Genomic DNA, 17272 nt, shown 5'->3' on the forward strand with positions numbered 1-17272 from the left:
CCGGGACTGTTTAACCTTGCACAGAGAAAGTCTGGCAGGGTTCTCACCAATGTTCATAAACGTCTCATGGGCAGAAGAAGATGTACTCGGACTCTTTCCATTGATGTTCACCAAAAAGATGAATGATATTCAACAAATTCCCCTTAAACACCAGTGAACAATTGTTTAACTCCAAGTACTGCCATATGCTGGAACAGGTTGGTCAAGAAGACCCCGGAGTATTTCTGCTTGCTCTGACTGACCCTCCTTTGTGAAGGAGGGTTGGACTCCAGGCTCAAGTATTCTGTGGCTTCATAAATGCAAAGTGCCAGAAGAGGGAAGGGTATGTATGCGTACTTGCCCCTAGGCAGTGACGCCCAATGCAGTGCAGCTTTAAAGAATTTCAGCAAGAAGCTCTGGTAAACCAACCCAACTGATGCAGCTGTAAATTACATAGGCTCTGCTAAGTGACTTAAATTAACAAAGACAGTCCTGGAGTAAGGCTCTCCTATCCAGGCCGACCTCCTCAGATGCAACAGCTCTTAAGACTGCAGAATGCAAAGCTTTTTGCTTAGAATGACACTGCTGAGTGGTTCTGGACACATCTTCATTTTGCTCTCAGAACCACATCAAAAAATAGGGGTTTGCATTCCACTGACCAAGGCACATTGCTATAAAGCAGTTAATAAGAAGCTTTTATAAAGAATATCTAGCACTTTTAAAAAAATAAGTTCAGTCTCCCATACACTTAAGAAAACACATGAAGCAGCTGACCCCCTGCCTTCTGCATTTTCAGCTTTGGTTCCAAGGAGTAGTAAGCAAGTAATAAGAATCATTTGGACAGCAATGGCAATGCACAAGAGAAAGCATGTAGACCAAATTCTGAGAAGATTAACATACCAATTTAACCAAATCCCAGCAGTTAGAGATTCCAGTCCATACTTAAGTACTATTTCATTGAGGTAACAGCCTTACCAGTTGATCCAAATGAACCTTAAAATGGCTATAGACACAAACTGCTTGATGGAATCTACTTACATAAGTGATGTGAGTGTTACAGGCCATAGCTACCCACTTGAGAGCAGGTTAAGCCAGCACTGTACCTGGCAACACTACTAGCTGAGATTTAATCTGCAAAAATTCAACCAGGAAAACATCAGAACAACAACCAACACTACTGCAGAGGCATATTATTTGAAGCAATATAAAACAAGTACAGATACTCAAACATTTTGTCATCAAAAGTTTTTTGTTATTTTGTTAGAAGAGCTTTCCAAAAACATGCTGTATGTTATCACATTCTCTTCACTGTATGTTAGTGTTCATCACAGTCTGCAGTCTAGGTTTTAAACAACAATAAAACTGCAGTTCTTTAAATTATGGGTGCTCATTTTTTATCTCCTCCTTCCCCAGACAATGCCAACAAGGCAGCGTTCTCTACTCTGCTTGGCTCAAGCTCAAGCAAAAAGTGTCAGTTCCAAAGCACCTACAGTATAATTAAGAATGGAGAGTGGGACCAGAAGAAAAAAACCCTAAAATAGCAGAAACATGGATGTGTACAGTTAAATGGCACAGCACTATTTCAAACAAATCACAGCAGAGGTATAAAGGAATACCAGGACATTCATGGAATGCAAGCAATACCCAGATTAATGGGTCACACATTTACCAGAAGACAAGTGGCAATACTTTTTATATGTACATGTTCACTATTTTCTTAAATAGAACTGAAAGAATGGAGAAAACTTGAAGAATCTGGATATTAGAAAAATGCATCAAGAAAAGCAGTAGCTAAAGCTAAACTGGGGAGCATTAGAAACAGAGTTCAAACTCAGTTTGGTGTCAAGTCAGCAGGTAGTACAGAAAATTCGAGAAAGGGCTTTCTGAGGTTACACAAATCAAGATACCAATAATTAGTGTGCTCCACATCCAACTCCTCCTGAAGCAAAAAAAATACCAGAATTAACAGAGAAAAGCCTGGTTTTCAGAGGTATTATACTCAAACACCAGTGCTTAGACCCTATCAATCTATTTAAGACCTAAGACAACTTCAAGGTAGCTGGCCTCAGACTAAAAGGTAAGGTTCTACAGTGAGTCTCAATTTACACTAAGGAGTGCATGGGTAGATCAGTACAATGGCCAGTACTGGTCTGCATAAATCCACAGCAACCAAGCAGAGACTGCTAGACATCTTTACAGAGCCATGTAGCAGACAGGCAAATCAGAGAACAAAGGTTAATCACTGTGAATACCTGCTAAAGAAGCCTGTTAATCCAGAACAATGGACACAGTGACTGTGCAGGAATTTAGTCTGCTAGAACAGACTGCCTCAAAAACCTCCACTGCTCTGTGCAGCTTGGTCAGCTGGTGATCCCATCTCCTTACACCTTTAATGAACACAACCAAGCCAACACAAGTATACAGTGTAGGCATAGCCTAAAACGAAGAAGCAAAAGAAGTAGCCAGAAAGCTAAAAGCTTTCAAGAAAGAAAGAAAACAAAAATCACTGACAGGTGAGACCAGATGACACTGTATAGATAAAAGGGAATCAGAAGCTTACAGAGGTTGACAATGCATATGGCAAAAAGCTGTGATAAACTAAATACTGTCTAAAATCCCACCTGCCAAGCTTACTGCAATATTTTTTTAATCCCTAAAAAAAAAGAAGTAGATTAAGATTCCACAGATAACAGAAAAAAGACTCTGAGATGGTAAGAATTTAGTCACTGTCAAATGTTAATTCTGTGCAAATACATCAAGTTTTGGCATTTGTGTATTGATGTGATATGATGTGGAATTCACAACTCCCCTATTTTAATATATTGTATTGCTCAGTTTAAATACCCTGAATGATAAGTTAAAACCAATTTTAGAGTGTCCAATTGGATTTTATATGCACACTCCTGAATTATATTAGCATTTTATGACTGTTTTCTTAAAATTCCAGTGCATTAATTTATTTTATTTTAACTCATCCACCACACCAGATACCCAGAGAAGTACAAATATTTTAGCTACAAATGACTGCAATAACCAGTAATATACAATAATATTTGTATGTTTTATTTATAAAACCTTGCATGTCACTTTGTCAAAGAATGAAATTCAAAGAATATCATGTTAGTTAAGTTTGAATTTTATTCTAATACTTTAAAAAACCCTTCTCATGTCTCTAACTCAAAAGGTTTCAAGAAAAATGTTTTTAGGCAGAACGTGCTGTCATAAAAAAAAATAATAAAATTTTAAGTAATTTAGCACAGCAAACTGAGAACTCATTAAGAAACAGTATTAGTAAAACATACATGTATATTCCCAGAGCAAAGCTTCTGTAGATAAAATGGAAGTGGAAGAGTTAGGTGATACAAAGAGTTAGGTTAGTACAAAACTAACTTTCAGGGGAAAAGATTACGTGAACAAAAATTTCTTTGAAAAGATATACATTTTACGGATGGTATTTATATCTGCAGTGTGGAGCATTACGTTAGTTCAAAACTTATTACCTGCTAACTTCAGAACTCAAGTAGCACAGCAGATGGATGGCCCAAAGGAAAGGTCCTGCATATGTTGCAAATGCTGTGAGGAAAATAGCTGGTATCTCCACATAGCTGTCTAGTCCCACAAAACCTGCTGAAATGTCCACAGTAGCAATGCCATTTGAATTCCCCTGCAAATAGGGATAAAATAGTAAATAGCCAAATACCTCCAAAGACACACTTAGAATACATTAGTATAATATTAATTATTGCACCCATTAAGGACTTACTCTTTAAATTGCTTTACAGTACAGCCATATTCTTTACATCTGAATTTCAATAAAACAGCTTACACAACACGTGCTTTTAATTAGAATTCACAGATTAACAAAGACATAAACAGCATGCTATTTTGTTAGTCTTATTTTGTCTGCAAATTAACATGCCTAGTGTTTAATAAGTTACATTTAAAAAAAAAAATTAAATAAACAGCTACAGTTGCTGATTTCAAACATATTAATGAAAAATTCGCATTTTTCATCAGACAAGGTTGAAACACAAGATTTTAGGTCTGCTGCCTAAAATTACACCAGGAAATAAATATTTCTTGCCCTTAGAGACAGTGGGACTCTAATGTAGGGCTGAAATGGAACACTACATCGCCCACCTGCCTGCCTCATGGCACAAGTTCCTGCATGTAAACAGATTAAGACAGGCAAATTTAGAGAGGTTTTTCCTTTCCAAATCGTTATACAACATAAGACTGCATTGGAACAGACCAGAGTTCAGTCTAGATAGCCTGAATCATCAGTAAAAGGCTTTTAAATCTACCAAGAGAAAAACAGAAGGAACATACAGCAATTAAAGTATCAAGAGCTGTCTGGTATGTTTTACCTGGTTTTCTTTTCCAGTGACCAGGACCACTGAATAATAAGGAACAATGTAAAACTGAAGGAAGTGTTTTCTACTGAAAATCCAAAAGTACTTAACTTTACCCAAATATCCAGAGTAACAACACACCCTATGATTAAGGCAGAATATTTCTTACATTAACAGGTCACAGAGAGGTTTCCTCAGACTAGTGAGAAAGTTCTCAAATATTCTTGCTGTACCTTGAGAAACTGATCTGTTTCTACAGCACTGATATTCTAACAGCCATCCAAACCTCTTTTTCCACTCACAGAATCCCAGAACAACACTAATGTAAGGACTGTCACCACCAATAGCCTTAGACTCAATCCCAGCAGAGCATATGGGGAGTGGTGGCTCCCTATTTCCCTCAAACCTGACCTTGGCTCCCCTTAGTGACTGCAGTCCTCTTGAACTGAAAGTTACTCCAGCAAGGAAGTGCTATCATCAAACACACGCTTCTGTCACAAAGCCCAGAGCACACAGGGAAGCACAAAAGATAGGCAGCTTTTTTAGGTACATAACTAACTAGGCACCAGCAAAAAAACCTCTTCCTGAGGCAGTTCTAAAATCTAAGAGAAAAAAGGCATCTGTGTTGATGGAACTATTTAGAGCTCATTATAAGCAGCCACCATCCCCATCAATCCCACCAAAAAGATATCTCCAGAATGTAAAGAGAGCCTGAAGCTGTAAGGGGACTGTATGGTATGGATTTTACCAAGATACCATACAGTAGAAAAATCTTGACTTATGACCGTTAGTCTTCCTTGTTCTGACTTTCATCATGCTCCACTGTAGTAAATCACTGCAGTAGTATAATCAATTATTGTTATGCATTTAATGCAATGTCCAGCAATGCCAGGAGCAAAGCACGGCACAACTAATGATAAGCAGCTAAAAATAAAAGCATGTCTGTGTCCTAGAACCTGTAATATGAGACTGGAAAAGAAAGCTGGATAAGACCAATCCTCAGGTTTAAGAGATATAGACTGAGGTCATGGCAAGAGCAGAAAGGGAATAAGGGAAGTGTAGCACTTTGAGCACTAAGCAGGGTGTTGCTTCTCAACAAGCTAGAGTTTGACAGGAACTGGTAGGGAGGGAACCTGCTCTCTTTTCCTCCAGTCCCTGTACACAGCAGCAAGTCTGCTGCCCAACCCATCTACTTATTTTTCCTTCCCCTTCTCCTCTGCATGATGCATATAGAGTAGAAAAGCTGAGACATCAGGAGATCCTTCCTGCTCTTGTCTTGAGGGACTGAAAGGCCTCTTTACACTGTTGAATCCACATGCACAGGTTGATCTTGAGCACCTTGGGGCAACTCCCCATATCACTGTATGTGAGAAGAATATCACTGTATGTGAGAAGAAGCAACAATAAATGCAGCACTGCAGTGCACGTCACTGGTCCTGAAGAACCGGTGCAGGCAAAAAAGATGAACTTCCCTATGGAAGACAGGGGAAGTAAGGAACCTGGAGGAAGGAACAGGTTCCCCTTCTCCTCAGCTCCCCAACTCCTTTCCCCAAAGGGCTCACTCAACCTGTCTTTGACTTTGCTTAAAGTGACACAGCTGTAGAACAAGGATGAACGTATTTGGATCCACATATAACTCCAATCACACTCTGAAGTGTCCAAACGTCTTACTCCTACCCTGAATCCGCTGTGCCTCACGGAAACTACTGCCACTGTTACTACTGGAAGATCCCTGGTGAGTAGTAAGCATTTTTTTCCTCACATTAGGTATTTTTCTCCATGACAAATTAATGTATTTACACTGAATTTTGTTAGCTATAAATTCTAATACTCCACACAATAGGTAACAGTTCAGAGTGCCTCCTTTTATTTTAACTTATCACCCTAGTATTTCAGAAAAGGTTGCCCAGAAAGATTCTGCTGCCTCCAGACAGACCTTGGAGCTTTCAAGACCCTTCACCAACTCGTTTGACCTCACAGGTGATGCTAACCTGAAAATGGGACTGAACTGTGAGCCTGCCGAAGTCTTTTCCAATGTAAATTATCCTACATTGCTTTGAAATCATAACAAAAAAAAAGTCACTTTAAAATACCACTCAGTCCATCTCTTTACCTAAAGGCGAGACAAATTAGGTATAAATTATTCTAAAAATGTACAAACCTATTCTGGTTTCCTCCAGTGATACAAACCACCAGAAACTGGAACTGTATGTTCTTTCTCCCATTCCACAGATATACTACTGCTCTAAGCATGGCAACAAAACCCCACAAGACTAATAAATAAATACATGGAATTTTTATTCATTTATGAGCTTTCATGCAAAGAAACAAAAATATTTTTAGCAATATTTACTACAAAGTAAGTTTTCTAGGAGCTAGTTTATTAAAGAGAAACAACCAAGTTATTTATTTCTATTCTTACTGCATTTGAAGGAAAAATAATAAAGATGAAGATACAACATATTTTTGGGAAATGACTGCAAAATTATGAGACGTGGGCAACTCAGGGCTTAGGAGAAAACAATCAATTATTCAAGCTCATTGAAAAATTTAACAAGATATTCTCAAGCTTGCAATAATATCCTGATAAGTAAGTAGTATTCTGACTAAATGTATTAATTTCATCTATTTTTGACAATACTGGAGTGTTTTAAACTTTGCTTTACCTCATCAATTCATACAAAGTGATAAATAAAGTGAAGACCTTAATTACTAAAAGAAGACTAGAAAAGAAATTTGGTTTACCCAGCTCCACATAAATAACACAGCACTTTATCCAGACAATCTCTAAAAATCTCCAAGCATGAAGACTGCACAACCTGTATGAGCAACCTTTTCCTCTGTTTACTATTCACAAAAAAAAAAAAACATGCTAAAATGCTGGAAAAATGACATCACACATAGTCTTCCCGTTTAATTTACAACTGTTTAACAAATTTTCCTTTTAGATCCAAATTGCCAGAGAGCAGAAGGGGACAGCTGGTTCTGCAAAGGAAGGTAAGCTGGGAAATGGGTGTGAAAAAAAGGCAGGTGAGAGCAGTAAGTCAGGACTCTTCAGTGGCACGCCCAGGTCAGGGCTGGATCCAGAGACAGTGATCAGGGCTAGATGCAGTCCAGGGACTGCAAGTCTGTGGTGACAAGGCAAATCCAAAATTAGGCCAGAAAGCACAACCACCAGGTCCAGGTCCAGACAGGATCAAGAAAGTACAAGACAGGCACACATATAGCTACTTACACAGCTGGGATACAACAAAGGCAGTAAAGCAGAACCAGAATGGAAAGAAGGGCCAGGCCCCCTCCTCTGCTTTTCTCCCATCAGCTCCTCTGTCAATCAAGGACATGACCTTGAAGTCTGCTAAGTGAACTGCTAACTGAGACAGGAGATGCACTCAGGGTTCTGACACAGAAGAAGTGTAGAATGCAAAACTAAGTGTAAGATCAAGGCATTTGTTTTCAATCCACCCATATATTTTTTTTTCCTACTGACATTCAAAATCAAAAAATTAGCTTCCACACCCAAGCACTTTGTTTTCTTATCCCATGTGCACCAACTATAGCAACTGATTAATGAGAAGTAGTACCTGTTCCTGTCAGCTTAGCTTATTCGGTACACTACTTAAGATTTTCACAGATCTACTTCCATAAAGTCTTGAAGGACCCTACAATACTTTCTGAAAGAACAGTGCCTCATTCATTAAATATGCTACCCTGAAAAAAGCTATTTTTACTATGATATTCAAAAGGCCATCAGTTACAATCCACACTCAGCAAGACAGAGTTACTGCTTTAGTCATTATGTACCATATTGTCTACCAAGACTTAATAAAGGCTCAGCAACATAGGCAAGTCTGATTTAGTTCATAATCACACCAAGACATGTGCAAAAAGTAGTTCTCCAAACCTCTCTCCTATTTCCAGATGGATGCATTCCATATTTCATTTATATTTCTCTTCTGCTGCCTCATTTAGCTAGGACAGTTTAAATTTAGTATCCAATGTGATCTACATCACCAAAAATTTCAGTGGTTTTCAATTTTTGTATTTCAAACCCTAAGCCTGCTGTTTTTTTTGTATGCTACATTAGATCTTTATGCCTGTCTGGAAATTAAAACCCTAATATCACTCTGAACTCAGGCAGTTTCATAGTGACAGCTCTAGTGACCACAAAACTTAGAGAAACAAAGTCAAGGAAGACATTTAAATCTATGCCAGCAGTACACATCACACCCAATAATACAGCTGTGCTTCCTTCACATCTCTCCCCTAGAATTCTAGCACACGTACTGCTTGCTCCTGAGGCAGTAAAAAAGTGACTGTTACCAAGAGCAAGTTGAACAGAGGTCAATAGTGAAAGTGACAATTTGAAGGACTCCTCCAGCAGAAACAGCCCTGCTGTACTTCTTTAATGTTTATTCAGTATCTGAGAACAAACCATACGTGCTCTGTCTGAAACACAACTTGTCCTAAGTCAGTCAAAATGTAAGAACTCGGCACTGATGGTCACCAACAGGACAGGTAGTTGCTAAACCTGGGACAACTGAACTGTAATCAATAAGAACAGTGTCACTTCACTAGGAGGCACAGAAGTAAGGCGGGGATCTGAAAGTTGTCAAGCAAAGACCTTCCTACTTTTCCCACAAGGTAAATATGAAAAAGATCAAATGGCTTATTCAAAGAATTAAAATCAGTTACTAATCCGGTATGGGTATATCCAGAGTTCCAACTTGCATCACTTCCTTAAGGAAGAGCAGGAAAATGTACACAACCATGCAGAATCATCTACGGCTTCACCTGAGTCACCTGCCTATGGTACTCTCAAGATACATAAAGATGTAAAGCTTGAGTGCCTGTATTTGTCAAAGGATGTGTGAGTAAACAGCGAAAACTGCACTGTCTTTAGAAGAGACTGAAACACACCTGAAGGGGAGCGGTTACCTCCATGTGTTTGGGAGAGGGGTGTCCCAGGGCATGGGATAGATTTTTTTTTTTCCAAATCAGGTACACAAAATGGCATAAATACTGGTGAAAGTTCACCTGTTTTATATCTGATATGGATCTCGCATCTACAGTTCAGTGACTGACAATTAATTACCAATATATAGTTGTCAGTTAATTATGTGTCCATAATAAACCAAAGAAACATTTCAGTCCCGATTTTAAGCTATACAAACTGAGCACTTTTCACTTTGTGATAAGTCATTCACACTCTAGACAGAGCTCAAAGGAAATGAAAGATGATATTTAAATACATTAAAAAAAAAAAAGTAATGAAGAATTCAGTTTTGTATGTTGCTAGCTTTTTGATTTTCCCAGATAATGCAGATCAGAATGCCACACTGAGAACAACAACATAAAAGAGGCATGAAATTACGTATAATTTCTGAAAGAAGATCCTTCCATTCTTGGAAATAGGGACTCAGATTGGAAAAGCTATTCTCCAGATAAACTGAGAGAAATTTAAAAATTGAAGAGAGAGCATTTATTAGATTTTGAGGCACCTCTGTAGCCTCTGTAACTGACGACCTACCAGCTTCACCATTCTACTTCTCTACGCTAGTATTCCGCATATCAAATAACTGCTTTCAATTGTGAAATGCAAAAAATAAAGAAGTCCCTTTTACCCTCATATGATTCAATTTCTTTCTTTCCATACCTTCAGAACAGTTTTTTCATCAGAGAATAAAAGGACAAGCTAACATCTAAAGATGGGTATTTTGGTCAAACTCTTTATCTCCATCCTAAAAATGCATCTAGTATAAATGTACTTACAACATTTTTAAAAGAGAACCAAACACTTGTTCTCTAATGAGTGGGGGAGGACAGACTGCAAAAGAAAATTCCATCTGTCTTGACCCTTAAAAGCTCTTTTTTCACTAACATAACTGATTTCTCTATTTCTGAAACATTTCTAAGATGTTCTGACAGAAAAACAAAAAGAGAAATAAAAAGAGACAATAGAGGAAATCCTTCCTGTTCTATTACAATTCATTGTCATTTTAATCAGTCTTGGGCATCATGAATAGGCACACACATTCATTTCTGTGGCCAGCCACACAAAAAAATCCTAGAAGACTGCAAGCATGTTCTTCTGAAATTTACATATTTTTAAAGGGTCCTGTGCTAAAACAACTTAATGCCTCAAAAATTTTGCTAAGCCATTGCTAATTCAAAATAATCTTTTCAAAGATGGAGCTTTGGAACATGTGATGGGATACAAAGAGGCAGCTTCATATATGGGCCTGCTCTATTTCATACAAAGCAGCATGGGAAACAACGTGGCAGAAAAAAGCTTTGCTGTGCTTCTAACAGAAGTTTTGATAAGTAATTATCACCCAGATCAGATCATTTTACAGATTTTACAAGTGATGGGAGATGCATAAAAACCCATCTAGAAATCTGGCTCATAACAAAGCAATGGAGACTTTCTCATTTATGAGATTTGGATGCTGTGACTCAGCAAGATGTCTATGTTAGAAATTCCCTTGTCAGAACTAATTTTTCAAATATCCTAAAGCTTGCTGAAAATCATACTGGAAGTTATTATTTGCAAAGGAAACACTTCTAGAAGAAATGTCAAAATTGCCAGCAAAGTGATGGGGCCGAGGCAGTTGCTCTGAAACTGCAGGATATCCAAAAACACAATTTGCAGTCAAGTAAAATGGAAATCACTACTTCCAGTCTTCTAAAAATAAAAAAAATTCTCAATGGCAAGGGTAGTTGAAACTACAAAACATTTATCATGAAAAAGAGCAGTCTTTCCCATAACACAAATTTAAGACCACTAGAAAGCTGAAAGATATGTTACCTATATGAAAGATAACAGATCCTGTTTTCTTCTATTGTCTTGCTTATGCAAGATATATTTTTATCGGTTTAGAAAAAAAAACCTTTGACACAGTACAGTCAAACAGAATAGCTCTAACAGCTTATTTCTGGAAGATGTTTATAGCTGCTTCAAAGTTGATGTAAACTCTTCCACAAGTGAGTCCCAAATTTTTGGCATCATTCAGAGCAAAAAAGACACAACATATAACTGCCATATTACGCTTCCAAAAAAAAACCTATTACTTTAAGAAGCTTTTTTCTTTTCCATCATGCTGTACTGGCTGAAGATGCATGAAGATATATTTATCTAAGGCACTTTTACCTCACATACACTTTTAAGCATCTCTTCAGGCAAACAAATGGATGCAGTCCAGGCTAGGAAACTGGATACTATTGTGGACTGGACTCACAGGACTGTCAGCAGCAGCTTGAGGTCCACTAGTGATCAGGCACAAGGATTGACACTGGGGCTGATAGTGTTTAACATCTTTACCAATGACCTTGGCAGCAGGACAGAGAGTTCCCTTAGGAAGTATGCATACAATATGAACTGGGAGAACGGTAGATTACAGCAGGTGGGTCTGGTGCTGTCAGAGGTGCTTTGACAGGCTGGAAGAATGAAATGACAAGAAATTCAGCAAGTGCACCAAAGGGAAATGTCAAATCCAGCACCTGCGGAGGAATAGAACCCTGACTTTAGTCACACTTGGAACTAACCACATGGAAAGCAGCTTGGAAGAGATCAGCCAGCCATTGTATTTTTTGTGCAAAGACAGGAGCATCCAGGACTCCATTAAGGGAGAGCCTCACTAGCTGTTCAAGGGATATCTCCATTCTCTCTAATAAGCAGTGGTGAGATCCACATTTGGGTGCCTGGGTCCAGTTCTAGGCTTGACACCACAATAATGCCATGGGTGTGCCAGAAAGTCCACTGAGGCACCACAGATGATGGTGGGAACAAAGCACATGTCACACAAGCAACTCCCTGGGTCTTTTTACTCTCAAGAGGAGAAAGCTCAGCAGGGATCCTAAAAACGTGTGTAAGTACCTGATGAAGGGAAGTACAGAAAATGCAGCCAGACTGTGACTTTCTCGGTCACCCTATAGTGACTAGCAAAGGGATGAAAAGCAATACACAGAAACAGAAATACAAGAAGTTCTGATTAAAATCAGAAAAAGATTTTTTTACTAGTTAGGGTGGTCAAGCCCAGAGAGCTTGCAGAGTCTTCACCCTTTTGGGTATTTGAAATAGGGAATGGACACAGTTCAGACCAACCCGGTCTGCTGTTTCATGGGGTCAGGTTGGACTAAATGATCTCCAGAGGCATCTTCCAGCTTCAACTCACCTGTAATTTCATGGTTCTGTGAAATTCTCAGCCAAGTGTACCAAGAATTCAGCATCACCGAAAACATTTATAAACCATTTGCTGCTTTATGAAAAAATCTGAACCATTCTTTATTAGTCTCTTTTCCACAACCAGAATTTTCTTGCCACCCTCACCACCATTAAATTTCTGGCAGCTGTTTTTGTCTGGCATCTCAGTATAGAGATGGCTCTGTCTTCAGCATTTTGCCAGCTGCACTAAGGGTGCTCTCAGAAGGCTGTAATCAAAGCTGACTGCCTGAACAGCAACATTCAAAACATGCAAAAGCCACTCAACCAAGACACGATATGCCCTCTGAACAGGAAAAGTAGGTAGGAACGGATGAATCATGATGACCTTACCTGCATCAGCAATGCCCTACCTGGACATACACTAATCTCAATCAAGCCAACCCTCAATTTGCAGTTACAGTACCTTAAGCTTGACCAGAGTTTTAACACTCCCAGCCATGCCACAGAGGTAAAGTCAACAGAGGTCCCACATTGAAATTTTGTAAACCCTGTAATGAATAGAGACCCTTTTGTTCGCCTAAACATGTAAGATACGATGCTTTGCAAAACTATGCTTTGTGTAATAGAGATGAGGTTGAAGGCTGCTGCTGACGTCTGTATAATTATGAGAACAGCCTTGCAAGCTCTCTTGAATTCCAGAAAGTTAAGCCACTCAGATAAGCCTTAAAAGGAGAACAGTGAGGAAAGGTCAAAAGAGGAAGACTCCTGATCTTCATCCTACGACCACCAGAAGGCAAAAAGCGACCACCAGTGACCGGAGGCACATGCGCAGAGACACCCGAGAAAGGACACGTAACCCGGAAGTCGGACCACTTAAAAGGGAAGACACGGAAATCGGACGTGCGGCAGCCGAAGGAGTAGAGACTCCCCTGCCGCCCAGCGCTGATTTTTTGCTTATTGCTTGCTTGCTGTAATTAATAAAATTTTTACCATATCACTCTCTTGAGTGCGTTCATAACAATTCCCACCTCTTAAACTTTATTTCCAAGTTAACAAATGCCCTCTTTAGACAGCCTGCTACACTAAGGTTGCAATACTACTAGAAGTAAAAAGATCCTCTCCAGCTTCAATGCAAAGAGAAGTTTTTGTGGAATTGCAACCTTATTTGCAATGCAGAGAACTAGGTTACCCAAGTTAGTAAGAACTTCCTCCTAAAGAAAGAAGGTATCAGTTGACATAATAAAAAAGAAAATTAGTTCTAGTTCTCATAAGAGATATTACATGCCACAGCATTTTCCTTCAGTCTTAAACAGTATATATACCTATTGTAAGCCTCAAGAACCAGTGACAGAAGCTGCCTTTTACTGGTATTAATCAACTCAGATGACATTTTAAAATTAATTATCACCTGAAAAGTACTTACAAGGCCCATTAACAGACGAAAATCATCCTGGTATAGATCTCTGATCTTTGAAATACTTTTGGAGATCTACACTGAGGATTAGGCACTAAGGTATGCATCTGTCCCTGATTCCGAAAACAAAACATTAATAAAACATTTAGAAACTAAATCCTTCTGAGAACTCAGTGAACTCTTCCACTGTAATATTTAGTTAGCATTTTATTTACAATGAACAATATTTCTTTGAAAAACTATTCTCTCTCCCACCTCTGCAGTGGAGAGAGCATTCAGCTTACCTGAAAATAGAAGAAAGCTTGACCAAACCAGTAGTGCATGATAGTAATCTGTGCTGCATCAAATTTCAAAGGTATCCAAATATATTTTGTCATCATTGTCTGAATCAGCAGACAAAACACCAAGACTGGTAAATTGTGAGGTCTAAATAGAAGAGCTGCTAGTAGAACCAATCCGCTATATACTTCCCATAATCCTGTGCTCTTCGTGGTGGAGTCTGCAGAAATAACCTGTGACTTTAGTAAATCTTTAGTGCCAGTGAAGACTATGCCAAGAACAAAGACATAAACAAAACGGGCTTCAGTAATCCCCCTAAAGAGAAAATAAAATTGAAAAAAAATTAATAAATAAATAAACAAAAAATATTAGTTACTTACTAATACCTACTTCAGAGCCTTTCAAGAGAGGTCAAGACCAACCAGTTCTGCCAAACAGATTAAATCCTAGGCTAGTATTTTTCAAATCCCTAAGAAATTCCATTACCAAAAAAATTTATGTTTTAAGTTGTAAGTGTAATTAGCACTTAGGCTATCTTCAAACCACCTATAAATTCATTTGCCTCTTAATTTACAGTGAAAGCCAGTTTCTGAAGGAAACACAGCATGTTGTCCAAAAATGCGAACAAGGACAAGGACCAGTAAGCTTAAAAACTGTGACCTGCTGTTCTAGAAGTGCAAGGTCTGAGAAACTAAGGCTGAAAGGGACTACAGCAAGTCATCTGGTCCAACCTTCCTGCTCAAGGCTCAAGCAGGGTCTTGCTAGAGTCATTGCACGGGACTGTGTTTAGACAGTTCGTTAATATCTCCTATGAGGGAGATTCAACAGCATCGCCATGCAACCTATTCCAATGTCTGGTCACAGCAAGTGCTTCCTCATCCTCAAGTGTAACTTTCTGTGCATCAGTTTCTGCCCATTGTCTCTTGCCCTGTTGCTTGGCACCACCAAGAAGAGCCTGGATCCATCCTCTGACACTTTTCCTTCAGAGACTCTGCTGAGGCTGTCTCTCAGTCATTCTCTTCTCAAGGCTGAACAGGACCAGCTCCCTAATAATTTCTTCATAAAAGAGATGCTCCTGTCCACTAACCACTTTCAGAGTCCACCTCTCAACTCACTCTTGAACCTCCCATGTGCCTGTTGTCCTGAGGAACCCAGAACTGGACACGGTATTTCAGATATGCTTCATCAGGGCTGAGTAGAGGGGCAGGATCACCTCCCTTGAACTGCAGGCAATGCTCTTCCTATTTTCCAGGATCCCACTGGCCTTTTTGGCCCCCAGGACACACTGCTAGCTCCTGGACAGCTTGTTGTCCACCAGGATACCCAGGTCCTTCTCTGCAGAGCTGTTACAGCAGGTCAGCCCCAGTCTGTTCTGAGGTCTGGGGTTGTTCCTTCCCAGGTGCAGGATCCTGCACTTGGTCTCTGCTAAATTTTGAACAGTTCTCTGCCCAATTCTCCAGCCTGTCAAGGTCATTCTGAAGGGCTGCCATTCAGCCAGGACCTAAGTGTCCACTCATCCAGTCCACACTTCTTGAGCTTGTTCATGAAGGCATTGTGAGAGACAGTGTTGAAATCCTTGCTGAAGTTGGGGTAAACAACATCCATGGTTCTCCCCTTGTTCATCCCTGTATTTGTTTCATTGTAGAAGGTAATTACAGGATGGTCAAGCGTGATTTACCTTTGTTGAATCCATGCTGACTACACCTAATCACCTTCTTGTCATCCAGGTGGATAGAGACGAACTCATTCCAGAATGAGGTGCTCTCCCATCACCTTTTCAGGGACGGAGGTGAGGCTGCCTTGCTGATAGTTTCCTCGATCTTCCTTCTTGCCCTTTTTGAAGACTGGGGTGGATGAAGACTGGGAAGACTGGAATTCTTCCAGTCCTCAGGCACCTCTCCTGATTGCCACTACCTTTCAAAGGTGATCATTAGAAGGCTCACTATGCCCATCAGCTCCCTCAGCACCTGTGGATGCTCTTCACCACGACCCATGAGTTTGTGGATGTCAGATTTGCCTACATGTTCAAACCAAACCTCCTTGGGAAAGTCTTTCTTTCAACATTCTTTCTGCTGGGTCAGAGATCCCTGGCTGGTCTTGTCAGTGAAGACCAGTACCAAGAAGACATTCAGTAATTCTGACTTCTCTGCATTCTGTTACAGGGGCCTCTGCTAGTAAAGGCCCCACACTATTCCTAGTTTTCCTTTTGTTTTTCATGTATTTGAAAAAGTTCTTTTTGTTGTCTTTGACATCTTTGGCCAGATTTAGTTCCAGCAAAGCCTTGACTTCCTTGTCTCATTTCTACCTTCTCTTCACAACCTCTGTATTCATTCCAAGTGGCCTGACCTTGGTCCTGCCTTCTGTGTATTTCCCACTTACACTTCACCAACAACAGGAGTTCCTTGTTCATCTACACAGGTTTCTTATCCTATTTCCCCAATTTCTTGCTCATCAGGATGTGTCCTTCTTAAGGCTGCAGGAAATAACCCTTGAATATCAGCCATCTCTCTTGGGCTTCTCTTCCCTGCATGCCTGTTCCAATGGGATATTTCCAAGATTCCTAAAGAGGCTAACATTAGCTCTCTTGAAGTCCATGATAGTTTGTTGTCCTCCTTCCTCTTTGCCCAACAGTGAACTCCACAATCTCATGGTCACTGATGCTGCCCCCTTCACCCTTCACATCTCCAACAAGGGCCTCCCCTGTTTGTTGTTATGATGTTGAGCAGCACACCATTCCTTGTGGGAACCTCTGCTGTGTCAGAACGTTGTCATCAATGCTTTCCAGGGACCTCCTGGACTGTTTGTGCTTTGTTGTGTCACTTCTCCAGCAGATGTCAGGGGAGCTAAAGTCCCCCACAAAAACCTGTGACTTAGAGGCTGTTCAAGCTGCCTGTAGAAGTCCTCATCCACTTTTTCCTGACCAGGTGGCTTGTAGCAAACACCCACAACAATGTCACCCTAGACGGTCCTTTTATCCTGACTCATAAGCTCTTGATTCTCTCATCACCCACCCCAGACAGAGCTCAATACATTCCAAGTGCTTCCTCACATAGAGGGAAGCTCCACCAATGCACCTTCCTGGTCTGT

The 17272-nt window shown here is 39.9% G+C and overlaps 1 protein-coding gene across 1 annotated transcript in view; it reads right to left on the reverse strand.

The window, feature by feature from the left end:
* The window catches only part of PIGG (phosphatidylinositol glycan anchor biosynthesis class G (EMM blood group)), an 89364-nt gene that overhangs the window by 30764 nt on the left and 41328 nt on the right, over positions 1-17272 (reverse strand). The window contains exons 11-12 of the mRNA XM_005530935.3: positions 14191-14500; positions 3480-3643 (exon numbers count right to left, since the gene is read on the reverse strand). Coding sequence (XP_005530992.2) covers positions 3480-3643; positions 14191-14500 — 474 coding nt within the window. The remainder of the gene's footprint in view (positions 1-3479; positions 3644-14190; positions 14501-17272) is intronic.

The sequence above is a fragment of the Pseudopodoces humilis genome, chromosome 4 (assembly GCF_049639895.1).
Source record: "Pseudopodoces humilis isolate 2021_Gansu_Grassland_sample_001 chromosome 4, ASM4963989v1, whole genome shotgun sequence".
In the NCBI taxonomy this organism is placed as follows: domain Eukaryota; kingdom Metazoa; phylum Chordata; class Aves; order Passeriformes; family Paridae; genus Pseudopodoces; species Pseudopodoces humilis.